Source organism: Manduca sexta, chromosome 3 (genome assembly GCF_014839805.1).
Source record: "Manduca sexta isolate Smith_Timp_Sample1 chromosome 3, JHU_Msex_v1.0, whole genome shotgun sequence".
NCBI classification, from domain to species: Eukaryota; Metazoa; Arthropoda; class Insecta; order Lepidoptera; family Sphingidae; genus Manduca; species Manduca sexta.
The window spans coordinates 541,996-561,836 of NC_051117.1; the positions used below are offsets into that span (position 1 = coordinate 541,996).

Below are 19,841 nucleotides of genomic sequence, written 5' to 3' on the forward strand. Positions count from 1 at the left end.
AGTGATGTTGTCTATATAAGTTGTTATAGATTTTGCCGCTTATTCATAGACGTTTTTTTATCTAAGGACGGAGTAGAGCTGTGATAACAAGTCTGTTTCTCAGTGACCGCATGGCAGCCTTCGCAGTGCGTAGACATAGGGCCGTTGTGATTAGCTACTATTGTTGTATCTCAATATTAGATAAAAAAAACGTCTATGAATAAGGGGGTTTGATTTTAATTTTTAATTTAATCGTAGTGTTAAGTCTGCTGGAAAACCTAATAAATAAATAAATTTTCTGATTTTGCTTGTAAGGTTATATTTGAGATGGAAACAACATATTCAGAACATGTATTGAAGCCAGAGTTCTACGTATTTCCAAGTACTCCAATATAAATTATTTAAATAATATGAATATTCAAGTACTAACAATACAAAGACGTGGTTGCCTTAGAAATTCGTATTTAAATTTTAATCGATACATTGCAGTGGCGACGCGTCCATACAACCCTATCACCGGCTTCCCTTTTAGGCTTATTTAATTTTGTCTTAGTTTTGTCAAATAGGCCTCAATATGTTAACTAAGACATTCTTTGTGGCTCGGGCTACCTTTCTAAAATTACACGCTTCGCTTACTGATAGACTGTATATACAGCACTTATAATACAAGGAGATAATCAAACGGATCACCTGATAACATTTTTGCACTTCAACATCAACCATCAATAGTCTATGGAAAGTCGTAAATATTTATAAATCCGCGACACGGGCGTATGAAACCGAACGCGTTTGAAAAGCGGTTACGGAAATTCATTAGCTCAATGCAATAATGGTTAGATGTACCCGACACGGTGCGTGTTGCGAACTTTTACTCATTTGGGAAGTTTCGAGAATATTCTAGATCAAGGAATTATCACGGCGGCGGTAGAGCACGTAGAGCAAACAAAGCGTCAATCGATAATGAATCGCGGTAGCTTCGTATAAGATAGATTTTATTGGTAGGACAAATAATATGGACATCAAAACTCATTATAATATTGTACTAAGAAGAAGCTCTCACTCAGTTCTCTGATGTAAGAACTAGACATTATGTAGAAGCCTTTAACAACCAGGACTATTCGACTGACTGAATATCTTTCCAAGTTCCAAAAAGAAATGTACCATCAGTGTAATAATTATGTTTACGGGAATGTTTGACATAGAAATTTAATTACAAGGCCAGACCGTCTCGAGATCATGAAGGCTGGAGTCATCAAAATATCGGGAGTATAAATTAAACGAATTAACACGAAAAAATTCAAGTAATTTTATTTTAATTACTACTACTTTATAATTAAGGATATTGTTCATTCTCTAAGAAATGTTATTACATAGACTACACATTACAGAGACTAGCGGAGAAAAATGTTAGACACGAGCAGGTTAAAATAAGAAATTAGGTCTATAAATGCCGATTGCCGTTGTTCGTCTAGACTGCCTTTAAATATTATATTCAAGTTTAGAATCTTTTGGTAATCAAAAATTAAGCTAGTACAACGACTTAGTAAACATGTTAAGCATTAGATACATGTAAAACATAGTGCTGTCACTGTCATTCATTAAGAGTTAAGGAAGACAGCACTATAAGTTTCAAAAGCCATTTCTTAAAATCCGAATTCAAAAAGAGAATATCCGTTAAAAAAAGATACCCAATCTGCCACAAACCGCAGCCGATCACATCACCTAGACGTTACACAAAAATACGGCCAATCCAATACGACTGCGGCACAGCACTGCAGCGTTACTGTAAACAGTAATTTGCTTACGATCGTTGCCAAATGCACTTGGAGTCGCGCCAAATCGAACGCTAGACGCGATTTAGCCTCCCAGCGAACCGATATTATAGCGGGTGGATATTAAAAAATGTGCCGCTTTGATAGGCCACTTTGGGTAAGAAATGGGTCGGTTTATAATGTGACTATTGGATGGCGGGATTGAACAATATTATTTCCTTTATCTAATCCAAATATAAGCTGCATCTCAACTCTCAGTACTCGAGGCTTTTGTCGTATCGTATCGTATTCTAGACAACATAATAGACTGATAAGTAAAATATGAATTTTCGTACACGCCTGAGCATCGACATATCGGAGACAAAAGCAAATTGAAATGAATCAAGATTATTTATCTAAAAAGGAAATCAAATTATTATTGCCCAATATAAAGGATGAATTTATTTCGAAAGGACTGGTATCATTGAACCAAGTAGTATTTTATTTCACGTAAATTTTATTGTAACGTACTCAATAATTTATTCTAAAATGTTGTACGAACTTTTTTTGATCTGACACTAAGTACACAAATGTTAAATACCTTCCTTTCTTCGAACCAAAATACCTTTACAAAGCCGTATATCTTAAATCACAACAGATCTTTAAAATAAAACAAAAAAAGCTCCATTGCACGACCACTGCGTATAACAAAGTACTAAATTAATAATATGCCTGTACCGAGTTACAATTTGATCGAACGACGCCGAGACTTCAATGGACACTGATCGATCGATGTTCTTACTACGTCGTGGTTATATACAACGCCGTACTTGCGCAGCAATGGATGTTGAAGCACGCGAAAAAGTGCCTTAACCTAAAGTGATAAAGATTGCCGCGTCGTTAAACAATAGCGTGATATATTTGCAAGTGTAGCTGGTAATGTATGTGTAATTATTGCAAACATATTCTTTTTAAGTCGCATTTCATGTAGTGAATAGCGCGTGCGGTAAAATAATTATTATAGTGCAAGTGAATTAGTTTGTTGGACTAAGGTATGCGTGGGTGGCAGTGATTCATTGCGTGTCGTTTCTCAGGAATTTTTGGAGCATCGGAATGTCAGATCTTTTACTTTAGGAATTTTATTTTTATTTGCAGTTAATTATGAAATGAGTATTTCTTACGAGTCGAACTGAATCATCAACGTTTTGCTTATCTTTTGACCATGCGCAGTGGCTGGTCAAAATTGAGCCAAATGCTTTTTGACTCTCAATACGAGTGAGATTGGTTAAAGTAGCAACAAAGTTTCAAGTCAAAACATTCGTAAGCATGTATCATCATGTTCCATCAATTCTGCCCGAGATAACCAAATCCAAACTAGTTCAAACATAATACTTTAGAAGCAAACATCCCCAGGGTCAGTGGACAACATATATCACCGGAGAGGTCAACTAGGGGCCGGTCCGAAGTTCATAGTCGTATCAACGGTAAATCATATTAAATTGGGTATGGCAAAATTAATTTACTGTGTACTGTGATAGTGTGAAATATTGCTGTAAGATTGGCGGCTACCGAGCAGTAATTCAATTTCTGTTATCTGCAACACTTGGATGGATGTAAACTCCTCGAACGAGGTTTTGGTGATGGGAGATGATGGTGTTTATGACATGGTATATTACCATATTTTTCTATTGTTTGCTGTTGCTACTTCTCTTGGTAGTGAATTAAATTCTCGCTTTGTAAACTTACCAGGTTCTGGTGATGGAACTTGATGTTCTGTATTAGTGTGCACGACATAAGACATTAATAACATTTTATTTTATATCCTATTCTATTGCTATTCTGCGTACTAAGCAATTCTTGAGGGTCACAAGACTTAACATCTGATGTCTCAGGGCGACGCAGTAGTGCTATAAATTTTTGAGAAATGTACTTTTGTATGTTTGAAGATTATAGATTTGTGACATCAGAAAATTGTTTATGTCACTAAAACTTTTACTTTTCAACAACGAAATATTAATAACTCGTCAACAAAAATATTCTAACCGGGCCCAAATTTATTCCCCACTCCTTCCAAACACGATCCCACTGACCGTCTACGGGGATTAAAATAACAGAATCGGTCACATTCCGATTGGAGCAGCTGCGTCGTCCGCCGATAAATATTCAAGAGACATGTCCGACCCGACGGGTCCACGGAATTCTGATTTGACACCATCACGTTATGGATTTGTTAATATCCAGTGGGGTTTAGTGTTTGTGGATAAAGAAAAGGGTGAATGTGGGTTGTGGGTTTTTGAAGTACGATGAAGCAGTGGAATGGTATTTCTTTCGTTGATCCATTGTGCTGGATTTTGTTGAGTTAAGTTGTAAGAGGAGATGTTGTGAGTGGTAGGGAGAAAGTTTTTATTGGGTGGCTTGTCTACCTAACCAAAATTATAAAACTCATCTGTTATATCTCTTCGGTTTTCAGAAGCAATGGTACTTACCACAGTTTGACATTTTAGTTAGTTTGGTGCAAAGCTATTTAAATCTTGGCCTGTATATCTTTATATTTAATAAAATTGTAACAGGCCGATGTGTGTACATTATAGATATTGAAGTAAAACTTATACGAGAGTCTTTATTACTGCAACAGAAGCCACAAGTATTTAGAATTTTTATTTGTCTGCATGTTTGTACATACATCACGTAAAAACTACTGCATGGAATTTCATGCTCTTTCGCTATTGCAGCAAGGTCTCACTTAAAGTATAGACTCCATTTTATCTTGAGGAAATATAAAGGGGAATTTCTATCCCGGAAAAACTTTTACACGTAGGCGGAGCCACGAGCAAAAGCTAGTTTATAAAATAAATTTCCCAAGGAAAATAGGAAAGAGTGAATCTCGCTAAGCTAATTACTTTAAACCCTCGCGATCAACTTTGCAATAGTTAAATTTAAAACTTGTTATAACAAAAGTGCATCGCCAGTACAGCAGAAGGGCATAGTTGCTAAGTTAACCGCCGAACTTGGAGGTAGGTTAAACTGCGAGTTAACGGCAAGTTCAAACCGCGCCGCGTAACTAACAACTCGATGTTAACTTAACTGGAAGACTATGGGTTCACCGTGTGAGAAAGTTAATTGTTTTGGTCATGTTTTGCAAAGCCATGGTTTAAGTCATCTAGTATGTTCAGTCACCCATATAAGTAGCTATACAATTTTTTTATGGCTGAACAATTTTGTGTTTTTACGAATATTTTTATTTACAAAAATAAAATGATTGATTTAGTTTATTATATCCTGGATTAACACAAAGGCAAGTATCTATGTATATGTCGATGGTTGAAAGACTAATTGACTTATGCGACATTTTTTTGACACATTAAGTTTCATACATATTTAAAATTAGCACTTTTTTCTATGTTTTATAAGTGAAGAAAAAAATTCTACCCCTTATTACGAAAATTACACGAACGAAGGGTTATTAAAGGCACAGTCAAAGTTTATTTGGAGGAGTGGGGAAAGCTAACATTTTTATAATATAATATGCACTAGAAAAACATTATTAAAAAAAAAACATAACCCACCACCATGCTTTTCACACACATTAAGCTTATTGCAAAATCCCAATTTAATATAAAAGAACATAAGAAACTTAATTACACCATCATATTATTCTTTACTGTTAAATTTCTAGAATGTAAGCTTCGCTCGCACCAAGTACAAGTAAATCTGTAACTGTATAATTTTAATTAGATCTCCCCGAGACTCGAGTGATGTCTAAATATTAGCAGAATGCGTTAACCATTAAAAGCCTAATTGAGTTTAGGTGTTGAATGCAAATTTGTGTGTGTTTAAGGAATAAATAAACCACTCGAAGACGTTGAATTACTAAAACAGTGTTGCGGGTATAGATGGGGCGTTTCGTGTTATATTCTGTTTGAGGTTTTGGTTAGATTTTTCGGCAGCTTATTTAACGATATCAGATATATTATATAATAAATGGGAGGCCCATTATTGGTGCATGAATTTTTTATGTTATGTAGGATTTTTTGTTGTTATTTTTTTATCTTTGTTCCAACAATAAACTTCTTTCTTTCTATACGAAGAGAGCCATGTGTTTTGTTTTATAATTCAATGTTTATGGGAATGTTGCTGCCGTTTATGGCCAGTTAGTACTTACCATCATAACTAGGAACAATCTTCTTCTTCATTAACTTTTTTCAACCTCTTCGATACAGGTCTCCCTTAACATCTGCCATTCGTTGCAGCATTGAGCTCATTCATGCATAATGATTTCTTATGTTTACGCGAATGTTAGACATTGTAATTAAACTAATTTTCCGGATTCTATCTCGGGATTTTGTATTTTATTTTTCTCCCGGAAAATTAGTTTAATTTAAATCTCTTTCATGCAGTTCATACTGGCGACCTTCTTCATGTATTCTTTTCAGAGCATTTGTGGTCTTCCATGCGGCTTCCACTCAAGCAGATGTATGCACCACGATTTATCTTTCAGTGCGACATGTCTAGCCCACTTCCATTTAAATTTAGAATATTTATAAACTTTTATTTTTAAACATCTTAATACACATCAATATTGTATAGCATATTATTTTCATGACGTCACTAAGGAGACTGTAATAATGATGTCACTGGACAAATTTGTTATTCAGTTAAGCAAGTAGTTTCATTAGTACGTGTTGTTGCTTCGATATACAGACAATGGATGTACCTCACTTGTTGACTAAATTGGACAGTCGGTGATAAATCACTCGATATGTAATTAGATTAGGTGATAGATATATCGTATTCTGAGACTGCGTCGGTGGCGTAGTTCTGTTGCGTGGTGCCACCGCTTTGAGATCTTGGGTTCAAAGGGATCTTTGGGTTTTTATGCTTATTATCAACTTGGATCATTGGATCGGAATCTGGAATTTGTGCGTGACATGGCGATAGGCTCGCCCCCTATCACGTCATGGGACGGAACACACTACGAAAAGTAGGTGCCCTAACTGCACCTCTACCACTTTGGAAATAAATTAGTGATGTGTGTGTTGCTCGTTGTATACAAGTCTGCAGGCATAGATACATAAGTTTTTTTTATGGCCCGCCAACAATGAGCACACTACTGCGCGGTGGAGTATTTGAATGTAAATGTAGCTAGCTATATACGTTGCTATAGCATATCATATAGCTTGTATTTTTTTTATTAACTTTATCCTGAATTTCAAATTTCTGTAGTAACATAACTGATAAATGTAATTTCCTAATTATAAATATTCTTATAACAAGTGTTTTTTTTTACGGAGACGGCAGTTATCCCATTGCACCTGATGCTGTAGGATAAGTAACATAAGTGCGACTTTCTTCACCAACAGATAAAGCATTTATTTATTTGAGCGCATCCAATTTATCTATCCATAATCAATGTACAATGTTATCTAATTTGTCTGCTGTACTAGGAGCGAACTAAGTTTAGGCGACAAATTAAGCTCATGTGCTGAAGCCGCGTCTAACTGATCTATAGTTGAAAACACGTGGTTACAAGACGGTTCGTTCGTTAATCACGTGGTGTTTCTTGTGTGGCACTCAATTTGTTAGTCTGGATTTATTGTCGATACGGTTTGCTGTGTCCGACATTGTGCTGTATTTGTGACTGTAGTATAGGTACTGAAGCCGAATTCTTTGACGTTTTATAGTGGCTAGTAGATTTTGCTTGCGGATTCATAGTGGTGTAAATATTTTATGATTAAAGTAATTAAGTACAAATAACATATTATTGATAGTCCTTGGCAAATTATGTTCTATAATTTCAGTAACTATAAACAAATGGCTTTTAAATGTGATATTTAAATATTGTTGCACATGACCATTTTATATCTTCTATACTATTTAATTACAGGAACACAGAAATTCTACTGTTTTCACAACACTTGATTTCGGACAATGAACTATTGAAACAGGTTGGAGACAACAGCGCTAAGACGGAATCGCGAACGTTTCACTGTACTAGTGCCTGTTTGTAATCTTAACACCGACGTGTAATTGGTATCTGGTACATTTCTTTTTTATATTGTAAAAATGATTGACATTATTATTATTTTATTTATTGTTAAATATTATTGTAGTTCAAAGAAGCAGTGACGGAGGGCAAGGTTCCGTTATTTGATACGAGGTCACCCCCTCCCTGATACATGTTTTATTTTATATTCTTGAACGGTGAGAGGTGCCCGATTGTCATCTCTTTGGGCTAACGCTGCGTCGTAAGAATACCCTGTAGAATAGTCTAGAAACATTTTGAGGTTATGCAGTATATTTTTCAATTTTCATTAGCGTCTTAAAATGATTAAAAGTCTCCTAATGGTGACAATTATGCGTGTACATGAACAGTCATAACATAATTCAAAACTTTGAATTATACGCAAATCGATCGTTTTAAAACTTACGAGTGACTCCGATAAATCGCGTCCTGGGATAAGCTGGCGTAGAGTAACATCAAAATGCAAGTCTACTATTATCACGGTTCAAGAGGTAACAGACCAATTTCTATCTTAGGATTATAACCATTGCGATTAATTTTGAATTTTCTATAGTTTTCGAAATAAAACTAATTTTCGGATTTAATTGCGGTTTTTTAGATTTTAATTTTCTCCTGACGTTTTGAAGGCTTTTCAGAGATTGTGGTGCAAACTCTTCGACACGTCGGAAAATAATAATATAAAACCCGCTATAAAATCCAAAAACAAGTTTAATATCGATATCTAACATTCGCGTAAACATAACTCATTTAACTATAGTTGCTATAATTTCAGCCATCTTTCACGTAAAACTTTTGCAAATATTTCTATCGGGAACGCAACGGTGTAACACCCGCCCATGTTTACCACTGACAAACAGCACCATTTAAGAAGTAGCTTTTTCGAGTGGCCGACAAACATCTACATATGCAAATGTGTAAATGTGTAGATTTGACTGTCAAATGGGGGGTGGTGGGGGGTCTGTAAACTGCATATATATAAGCGGTTGATTAGGCAACTGAACTTGGAATAATTGAATTGATAAGTGTTTACGGAGAGCGGGTGGATTTGATGATGATTGAATTGTATTGAGATGTTTTTGTCGTAAACGGTAGAGTGGGATATAAATTGATATTGTGTCCAGTAGGTTATGCAAATAAAGAACGACAATGGATTAATGGAAATTTGTTTCGGATTCAGAAACTTAACATAGTTACGTAAGACGTAGATTTTGAAGAGGCAATTCAATATTATGGTATTCTTCTTCAAATGCCTCTCTATCGTTAAAGGTTAGCCCTCAGCTTCTTATACTTCTTATTTATGTTATTAACAGCCTTAGATAATTATTATAGGTTGCCTTAAGCCCGCTCATTAAACACCATAGCTTTACGTAAATTGTATCAACTTTATTTCTCTGTTAAAACGGATACAATAGAGTATTTGTAGTCTATTATTATGCGATCAGAATTCAGAACTAATACTCCAAATCATTCCCGCAATATTCGGATGTCAAATCGGGTTCACAATGACATAGCGGAAGCTCAATAGAACGAGACTTTTAGAACTTTCATCTGATAACACTAACAGCAAACACGCCACCAAAAGCCATCCACATATAACACCGTCAACAATTCACAAAATTCCGTTCCGCAAATATAAAAAGACCCGGACGTCCCCGCGAGGGCAACAAATTAACCAAAATGACCTTACAAAGTTGGCTGGTGGTAAAACTGCAGTATCACGGGTAGCACCGAGCTCGGATAACTCAGTCTATTAAACTTGGCCCGTGTTACATTATTGGTGGAAGGAACGAAGTGCTGTGCGATAAATTAGTGGATTTTGTATTAAAATGGTGTACGTGGAATGTCCTCGGTGCAAATCTTGTAAGGATGGACTGTGGCACGTATTTTATTAAATTAGTGAAGCTCTGGAGATCTGATCAATAACCGATATGTGGTTTTAAAATACTGTATAATGGTTGGCAAACATCTTAGCACACTATGTCCTCCTCATAGTTACTTCTCTTTTAGTTACTTTGTTAGTCCGCTTGTAGTTACTTTGAAAGAATTGGGTTAATGTAGTTACACTTAAAATCAAACTTTAAAAAATCTTTCAACACGCTGTATGGCAGTCCATATAACCCGATTCCTACCTTCCCTTTCTTAATTTATGTAAAATCTTATTAGTAGAACTATTTGCACCACATTTATGCATATTAGTATCTATATATTGTGTCAGGTTACCTTTCAGAATATTTCTCTTCGCCGATGTGTAATCAAGTTGTTTGCCAGCTGTTATAGGTTGATGATGAATAGTCAATGTGATGTTTGAGCCAAAACTGTACCGAGGTCTCGCATATAGAGATTTTCTGTTGTGTTTCCAATGTTGAGATCATCAAAATATTTCTAGCCCATTTCTAATATTTATTCCTTACTATGATGGCCGTAATATCATTATGCTCATGAATTTAGATGAGTTAGGTTGTGACCTGACATCAGATCAATTTCTTGTAAAGTTTGTGAAGATTTTAGAAAGCATTAACATTAACACGCAGGCTGAACATGATCTAAATATCTCTTTAGTAAAAATAACCTCCCCGACCGAACCCCATACCTCAGTCTCAGCAATCCGATGCGCTACGCCATCGCGGCTTACTTTAGATAAATTAATTAATAAATGAGATGGACAGTGCACATTAATTGTGAGACTTATTTTAAGAGTCTCCAATTACTTGGTATCATGATGTGATGACATGATTCCTGTAATTAACTACTATTTTAGACTCGGCAGACAGTTTTTATTACTCCTGTCGTAACAAACTTAAACATTTTAATTTAATGATGTTTATAGAATGTGGGATAATTAAGAGATATTTTTTTTAATTTTTGAACATCAGAGTAAAATGAATTATGGCTGTATATTTCAGTTACCTTTGCTTTTTACAATGGCATAATAAACTTTATAAATGGAAATATGCCAGCAAAAAACTTGAGCACACTACTATGTTGTGGGGGATTTTATTTGTACGTTTTTGTAGTTACTTACTTTAAAAATATAGAATGAAATAAACAGAAAGGTCTTTGGAATGTTGTAGCCAACTGTTCTTCGTCACTATCTATTGATGCATTTTCTTAAAATTGTGTAGAAAGATAACGATGGATCGTTTGCAATAAATGACCACGATCGCTTTGCCACCGAAAATTATTTATTAAACGAATATTATCTTTAACGCAATGCAATAAGATATAAAATAAGCTTCATAGAATAATGTAGTTCTTCCCACACATGCCTCTAGAAAAAAGGGATCGGCTGCAGGTAGAAAACGGTACACAAAGACGAGTGTGCTCCCTGCCTATGCGTTTTACAAATTTAAACTTACTATTATAACAATCTTTTACCACCCTTATTACACAGTTATAGAGTTCATAATTGATTGCAGTTCATTTATTAGCTGTAAATATTTATACAAGTTCATGTCTCTGTGAAATGAGCGTTTATTGGCGGTCAAATTTTTATGTTTGGAACGTACGTTCGGAAATTTTTAGGTTAGTTTCGTCCGGCGCGTGACGATGATTCCATCATTCGTTTGTTTTATTTTTAATTGTGGTTTGTAAACGGGTGTTCTTTATTTAAAAGTGTACGGCATTGTCTAGTCGTCAAGTGTCTAAAAGTCGTAGTGTTCCATTATTAAAAATATATCGAATATTGTCTATGACTGTCAGGTGTTCGTAAAAGTTTTAGTGGCCAGTGTCAGTGTTCTGTTTCAAACAAGTGTTGTTGTGTGTCTATTATTGGATTGCTCGTCTCGGATTGGTCTTGGATTTTTGGATTTATGATTTTATTATAAGGTATGTTTTTGAATGACTATAGCGTACAATCTTTCAAGTCATTATCCACAACCAACGTAAAACCTAGTAAAAGAAATTATTGACCATAATACTGGCAGTATTAAAAAGTTTTGTTTTAAACCTTAGGTTCCATATTTGAAACGATCTAATAATTATTTGTGTGTAGTAAATAAGCAAAATAATGTCTTATTTACAATATATGCCGATTCAATTTTATTTTAACTTTCTGTTTGCTATTTAAATAAGGCATTCTGAATAGACTCCGTTGTACCTACTACCTGATATTGGTACTGTCAAAAGGACAAGTCGACCAAACATTTTAGAATAGAGCGCATTCACCTGCGTTATAATGGGGCCAGACGATTTTCAAAACGTTCTGTGCTTCTTCCCTTTCCAATATCAAGTTAAATGCAACATTTATAACACACTATGTGTCATATTCCGTTGAAATTATCTGAAATATATAAGGAAGTAGTGAGCATTGTTGGACTCATTTAGTATTCATTATTATTTATCGATTTATTTATTTCATTTTATTGTGACGATCTCAGAGACCACCCTTGCTTCGTAATTACAAGTTGAAATGTTCTTGCTCCTGTTTATACAATCTTGGCTTACCAAAAGGCAAGCGAATAGCTCGTTTCCTTATCAAGTAGTAAAAAAACACCTGTCCAATTCTGGATTAGAAAGCATTGCGTGGCTTTGCAGTGCTCGTCGTCCTGATAAAGATAATTATTGATAAGTGTCATAATTTGCAGTGCAAAACGTTTATTTCTATGAAACGAATTACAATTATGATTGCACGATGTTCCTTCGACAGACAGACAGTGCGGTAACATGTAGTATGTATATACTCAAAGTCCTCAGTATCACAGAAATTTCATACCGGAATTCAACAGTGCATGCACAATGAAGCTTGGCGACACAAATAGTCATTTCTGTGACGTAAACTGCGTAACAAAACTAAAGACATCACCTGCTAAAAATTCTCAGCCAAAACTGATAATCCGACTTTTGGCGAAACGTCTGGTTTTAAATAGGTTTAACGACTTTTATATCTGTATTTATTAACAAATAAAACGAATTTATAGCGATGATTCAGTGTCATACTGCGCAGGTCTGGTCTTGAAATAATAATAATAATAATATCAGCCCTGTATTATATATACTGTCCCACTGCTGGGCACGTAGCCTCCTCTACTACTGATAGGGATTATGCCTTAGTCCACCACGCTGGCCTAGTGCGGATTGGTAGACTTCACATACCCTCGAAATTCCTATAGAGAACCTTTCAGATATGCAGATTTCCTCACGATGTTTTCCTTCACCGTTAAAGCAAGCGATAATTCAGAAGTCATGTAATAAAGTGAAAATTGTGCAACATTATTTTTATTATATGTCGTGTAATCTTCGTTGGGGGTCCTTAAATAAATATTGTTGACAGACGTAGAAAATGTTAGTTAAATTAATGAAAAAAAATGACGGCTTAAATAAAATATTTTTAAGATGAAAAACCAGAGGACTAAAATAAAATATTATTTAAGAGAATATATTTTCAATTAACAGAGTGTCTATTGGTCTTACTGCAACTGGACTCTTACTGAGACTATCTCGGTGGCGAAGTTATATTGGTCTGGAATAATGAGTTGGGTTTTTCTCAATATCGTATCATGGGTCGGAACATACATGGGAAAAAGTAGGTGCCCTAGTCGCATTGCCTATCCCTTCAGAGACAAAAACCAGCGAAAAATCTAACATCACTTTCCCCGCCCCGGGATTCGAACCAGGGACCTTAGCGGTTTCGTACCTGTAGTGACACGGTTATTTTTAGTAACTCTTTTATTTATGACACACTTGACAGCTGATAAGTCTACCTGACATTTGCAGGAACCACAGACTCTCAACACTGCTACAGTACCGCACACCCACTTCAACAACGCGACCAAGGCATTCAATTACAAAACAAATCCTCCAAAATAGATACATAGAGAAAACGTAATCAGTGGATATAATTTTAATAGGAAACTGGGTGCCTTGTCCCCGGTCACAGAATTAATTGTACAACACAGTAATTAAGGCGAGTAGACGTTTACGAGGCGACTTTATGTGCGCGTCTTAATTGCTCTTGCTGCGGACCACCGCCGATGTTTGTTAGTGGTGATTGATAGGGACAGCTCCCGAATGGTGATGGAAAAGGTGTTATAATGGGTGAGGTTAAGGTTGTTTATGCGAATGGCGGGGCAAGCTCGTCTGGTGGTGACCGACATGCTTAACAGTAACACCATTAGAATTTGCACTGTGTTTATAATAACATAAGATCGTAGGTCAAATAATGCTTATTACGAAACATTGGTAACAATTTTTAGAGGCGAAATACAACTGTATTGGCAGTGACGCTTAGCGGCAAAAATAGACATTCCGGTGTTACCTTCCCCACGGTATCTCAACATTCAAGTGACGTTTTTGTCACATAATTTAATTGTAGAATATATTTTATATACGCCCGGATAGCGACCACTGTACACGAGGTGTTAAAACCCGTGGCCATAGGCCATAGTGGCCCACGAAAGTGTGTTGCGTTCCGGGATAAGCCTTTTTATATACAGTTCCAACAGTCCGGCATAATTTTGTCGACTGCCGAAGGGTAATCATCTCTCATCAGTCCACATTCTATTGGACCCCATTTCAGTTACCATCAGGTGCAATGAAAAAAGATCGTTGAAAGTCGCTGAATGCAGATAGCTTCCTTTCCACGTTTTGCAGTAGACATTCTACGGCCAATACGATGATTATTAACATAAAATCCGTTGTTTCAGATGTCTCGTGCCGCGAGGATGTAGCTCAGTCCTTCGATCATCATTCGCGATGGGTCATCACCGGCGTGTCAGTGTGGTGCAGTGTGTTGTGCTTGTGTGCGTGCTCGGGGAGTGTGTGGGTAAGCCGATGAGCGAAACTCTGCAGCGCGCGCTGTCCGCCGTGCGCGGGCCCAGTCCTGGAGCCAAGAAACTGCTCAACATACCCGAGGATGGAGGTGAGTTTTATAATTAAACAGCACTGCAGCAATTACTTACTGAAATGTAACTAATAACTATGATAAGTGTATGTTTTGTTGGCTGTTCAAATAAATAATTAAAGGGAAAAGTGGGGTGAAAGAGTAGTTTTGGAAGAGCATAATATCATTTGCGCGGTAGTTTCTGAATGGATAATTCTAAAATTATAATATTATAATGACTAAACAAGCAAGTAGTCATTGTCTAGTAGATTTTATTCATGCCACTTGTCCTCTATAGCGTATTCTACAAATTGCTTGTCATATTAGTGACATTGGTTTAGTCTAGTCTCACAATATTCTTAAGGTCCTTAAAAACACATTTGATTTTTATGGAATTTGAGGTCGTATAGAATATAAAATGGAATAACATCATACGGTGTGGTTTGCAATTTGACATAATTTTCTTTATAATTAAATAAAACGTATATTCGTTGGTTAATGCAATCATCAAAAAAATCTTTCTTTCACACAATATTCCTTCTGAATAATAAGAAACAAAAACACAACTCGCAACCCTTTATAACACTCAGAGATCATTTCGCAAATCAAAAGGCCCGCACGTTATTCGCGACAACATTTGTTCTTTTATACTAAATCTTCATTAAACTAAAGCCATTATTGCGTCGCAGATAAAACTAGACGTTTTGAAAGCCCGCTACAGACACTTGACACTAATCTATTGTGAGTCCTTATTAGGCACAGATTAAAGGAAGATTACCCATTCAGCTCGTTCTGGCGTTAATTTTGGCGGAATTACAGGAATAAGGTTTTTAAATGGAACACCGGGATACACTGGTGATATCTGTTTTGGAGTTTGTAATGGATTGCGAACGACTTGTCAAGTTTGTTTCAGGAGTAAGTTTTGTAAAGTAGTCCAATAATTGAGCTAGTGGGTTATGTATCAGTAACTAGGTGTAGTTCGCGGCTTCGCTAGTGAATTTTCCCGGGATAAAAGTACCACTGTATTTTCCGGGTCAAATATAAGGAGGATAATGGGTCAGTCATTGTCTATCTGTTTTGTAATGTAAATCGGTTCGGCAGGATTTTATTGAACACAATACAGATTAGTTTTATGTAAGCATCGTAATTATTATCTGCGTTTAATTTTAATATAATTTTGAACATTTATGAATATTTTCGCATTATTAGCCCACTCTTGTTTCAAGTAAGATTATCCTTTAGGGATATATATCCTAGAGGGATATAAAAACACCTAATGATAAATGGTTCATATTTTTATAAAGTAGTAATAGTACAGTTTACTAGAAGCAAGAGTGGCCTAATAATGCGTAAATGTTTGAAAGGATATAAAAAAACACCTAATGATATTTTAAAAAAATCTTTATGAACTATTTTTTCTAGGATATAAACTGCAAAAAAACCGCAATTTAAACACTAACGAGGCTAACTAACAAGCCTATATTTCAAACTAGTATATAACAGAGGTTTTCTTGTTAAAAAGAACTATAAAAGTATGTCGTTAATTGACGGCGAGCGGTGTACGCAGAGCGACATCGTTTAATTACTCAAAAACTTTTTGACTCGTGTCATTACAAAGAGTTGTTGAAATCTCGTTTAGAATTTGTGCTAGTTGCGGTATAACAGTAGGGTAGATTCGTGAATTCAGTGACTGCCACTTGACTATTTTTTTTTAAGTTACTAAATGTTACTAATAATATCAGTCCTGTATGATATACTATTGTACTACTGGGCACCACCTCTACTACTGAGAGGGGTTAGGCCTTAGTCGACCACGCTGGCCTAGTGTGGATTGGTAGATTTCATATACCCGCAAAATTCCTATAGAGAACTTCTCAGGTATGCAGATTTTCTCACGATGTTTTCTTTCGCCGTTAAAGATGAGCTAGATGCGTCATACAACATAATCGTTATGAATTATTATAAATACTCACATCTTTCAATTACGAAGTTGTATTCGCCTCAAAATTAGACAAAACTATGGCTAACTAAAATATTTAATGAAACAGTCAATCTACAATTTCATAATAAGTATGTAGGTGTATTTCTACTTTGTAAAAATTTAAACTTCTACTCACGTTTCAACTGTGCCCAAGCAGCCGATGGACGCTTCACTCAAAATCTACAAAGTTTTAAAAGTTTGAAGGCCTTTATTAATTAAGGAACTCTTGCAATTACCGCCTTCAGGTGGCGCTGCCGAAAGTCGATGTCCCGGTGTACACTTACAGATGACCCGGGTTTTTGAAAATTGAGAGTTAATCCTATACTTATAAAGTACAAGATTGTTTAAGTAAAAGTGTTAAGGTTTGAAGATTTTGTCGTGTAGTCTTTTATGAGAGGAGATCGCAGTTACTGTGTTCAGGAACAGTTTTATCTAGCTAAGGCAGTGTGACGCTAGAATTGACAGTAAGTGCAGTGTTCTTCTAAAGTTAGTATCTAACTGCCTTTTCAATCAACGTTTCCAATAGCTTTTTTCGATCTAAAATGAATCAGAACAAAGTTTTTTTTTGACATGCTTTCAAATGAGTTATTTTGATTGGTTTATTATGATCGTTTATTGAAAACGGCTGTAATTTTATATGACGAGATGGTAATTCGGTCACTCGATAGCAAGTCCCAGGAAAACTCAAACAGTAGCAAAATAATTGCAAGAACCATACCCGCCTGTGATACTCGCTGTACTCCGCATTGATTCCCGGAACGAGAAACTTTACCTGGTATTCCTCCAAATAGTCTCTGATAGTTATTCCCTTTACCCAATTTAGAGGAAGAAGCATAAGTTAGAAGTTTAAAACTATACTGATTCAACAAAATAAGACAAAAAGATATAAACAAACAGATTTACAGATAAAAACTTAAATACAAAAGCTATCAAAAAACTTTTTTTATAATTATACACACTCCACTGATTTCTGTAGTTATTATACTTCGAACACGGGTGTTTAATTTTTTTATACATCATTACTAGTACAATGGCCGTAAAAATGGGACATTCGAATGAATTTTCAACGGCTAGTTGAATGGAGAACGCGTAAAGAAATAAATTAGTGTACACTATAATTTAGTTTTTTATTGAAAATGGTCTGTCCCTTTTACGTCGGTTTTTCTTCGGTGTAAAATTGAGAAAGTTTCATTTGCCCAACGTGAGACAGGGTCGGATTGAGCTGGAATTTTTGGGGCACGAGAGTGTTAGGATCAATTTTAGTTTTCGAATTGTTAGCTTGGAGTACCCCCAACAGTTTTAAAACAGCGAAATGATAAGTTTACATAGCACAAAAATCAAAATAACACAAAAAAGTCTTTTCGTATTGTGTGTGCGGACGGTCCTCAAAGCGGAGACTGTCTGCTTTAAGAATTTATTTACAGCCAACTAAAATCCTTTACTTTCCATGCGTCATTTATTGTCCCCTAATTCGACCCTGATTACATGAAATCGAAAAGTTCAAATTTTTCATAGGCTAATTTGGTGAGTACGCGAATGTCGACTCTATAATGTGGCAACAAAGCCTTTTATCACTGAAGAGTGATTGCTATGAATTAGTCAGCTATTTTTTCTTTTCTTCCGCGTCTGGGGAGATTTACTGCGGATGTCGCGCGGGACGGCTTGATAAAGGGTGGATGGATGTGCAGGCGAGTTTTTTTAGGGCTATTATGGTTGTAATTTGATTCTCTGTCTAGGGAATAGAATTAATTAACATGTAAATACTTGTGTTATTAATACTGGTAAAAATTAGGATTTTAATATTTAGAGAGGAACCACAGTAGGTACTAAGGGAACTCATTATCTTTAATGAGCAATAGGCTGTTTTATAATCCTTTTTTGAGATCCTAATATTTCTAAAAAACTCCTGAAAAATATAAAAAAAAATTATTCACAGTATTTTTGATTCACCTTTTGGAGAAATAATAAATAAATGATGTCGGTTAAAAAAGATAATAATCATGAAAGTTAAAGGAAGTTTCTGAGTGCGGCACGGATATTTCTTGAAGGTGCTAGAAAATTAACTTTTATACCAATTACTGGTGTGTATATTGCACACTCAGAAGTAAGGTGCCTTAACAAAAAAAAAACGAATTGTGGGAAACGAAAAAAAGATTTGAAAACTGGCAGTGAATTGGGCGGTCGTCAAATGTGAGAATCTTTGTTTATTTCTATAATTTTCTGGTCATAGAGCTATAAAGCATGCTTTGGAAGGTCGTTTTTTAATAAAATCATAAAATATATAAATTTTGGGTTAGGTCACTTTAGTTCTAAGGGTGCAAATTATGTATAAGTTTACAAGATATTGTGTAGAACAATACTGATATTTATTAAGACTGTAGATTGAAAACAGGTACTTTCGACTCCTTCTACTAACATTACTACTTATTATAAGTACTTATAATGTATATACCAGGTACCAAAATAAGCCAAGAATCTAAACATAATATACTCTATATTTTAAACACATCACAAACAAATACGCCGAAAGAAACCGAAAGCGCGATAAGTCAGACTATTTCATTACCATAGTAGACATCTGCATAACTTCCTACCGTGCGATACGAACGGAGAACTACCGTTTTACATGTAAATCTCACTTGCAATATCCATTTGCAAGGCTTACATTGCCGGCTCAGTGAATCGTCTTGTTAACGCAGCGCCAAGGACGGGATAGATGTATAATGGGTTATTTGAAGTTACGTCTAGTAATCCAGGTGTGGTGGTGTAGGGGTACGAAGGTAGAAGAGCTTGTTGGGTTTAGTTTTATATCTACTAGGTTTTGCTCGCGGCTTCGCCCGCGTGAAAGAGTTTTCCGGGATAAAAAGTCCTGCTTTTTTAACGGGATAGAAAGTAAAGTATTTCCATACCAAATTTCATAAAAATCCGTTCAGTAAATTTTGAGAAAATCGATAACATACAGACAGACAGAAAAGGGGACTTTGTTTTTAATAGGTGTAGATTTTTTGTGGTGCCGATGTTGAAGGCGATAGATTGATCTAGGATTTCTCTGGTTGTATATTATTGGTTTTAGGTTGTGTATATGATTTGAGTCGTTTGCCAAGTCTGACCTACCATAAAAGTAGAAACGAAGATGCAAGTGATTTGATTACGAATTTCTAATTACTTATCTACTGTATCAATCGCTACACCATAGAGTAAGAGTACTTACATCAAAAACAAAACATCCAACTATGATATAAAAATGGTACCAAAACATAGCTTTCTAACCGTTCCGTCCGTGTGTAGTCC

At 35.6% G+C, this 19,841-nt stretch overlaps 1 protein-coding gene across 3 annotated transcripts in view; it reads left to right on the plus strand.

The window, feature by feature from the left end:
• LOC115450223 overlaps positions 1 to 19,841 on the plus strand; it is a 616,159-nt gene that overhangs the window by 201,896 nt on the left and 394,422 nt on the right. For 2 of the 3 annotated variants that reach the window (XM_037439735.1, XM_037439739.1), the window contains exon 2: positions 14,394 to 14,608. In XM_037439735.1, coding sequence (XP_037295632.1) covers positions 14,443 to 14,608 — 166 coding nt within the window. In that variant the 5' untranslated portion in view covers positions 14,394 to 14,442. Of the gene's footprint in view, positions 1 to 11,325; positions 11,578 to 14,393; positions 14,609 to 19,841 lie in introns of those variants that run through there. The other variant, XM_037439738.1, reaches the window with a different exon arrangement.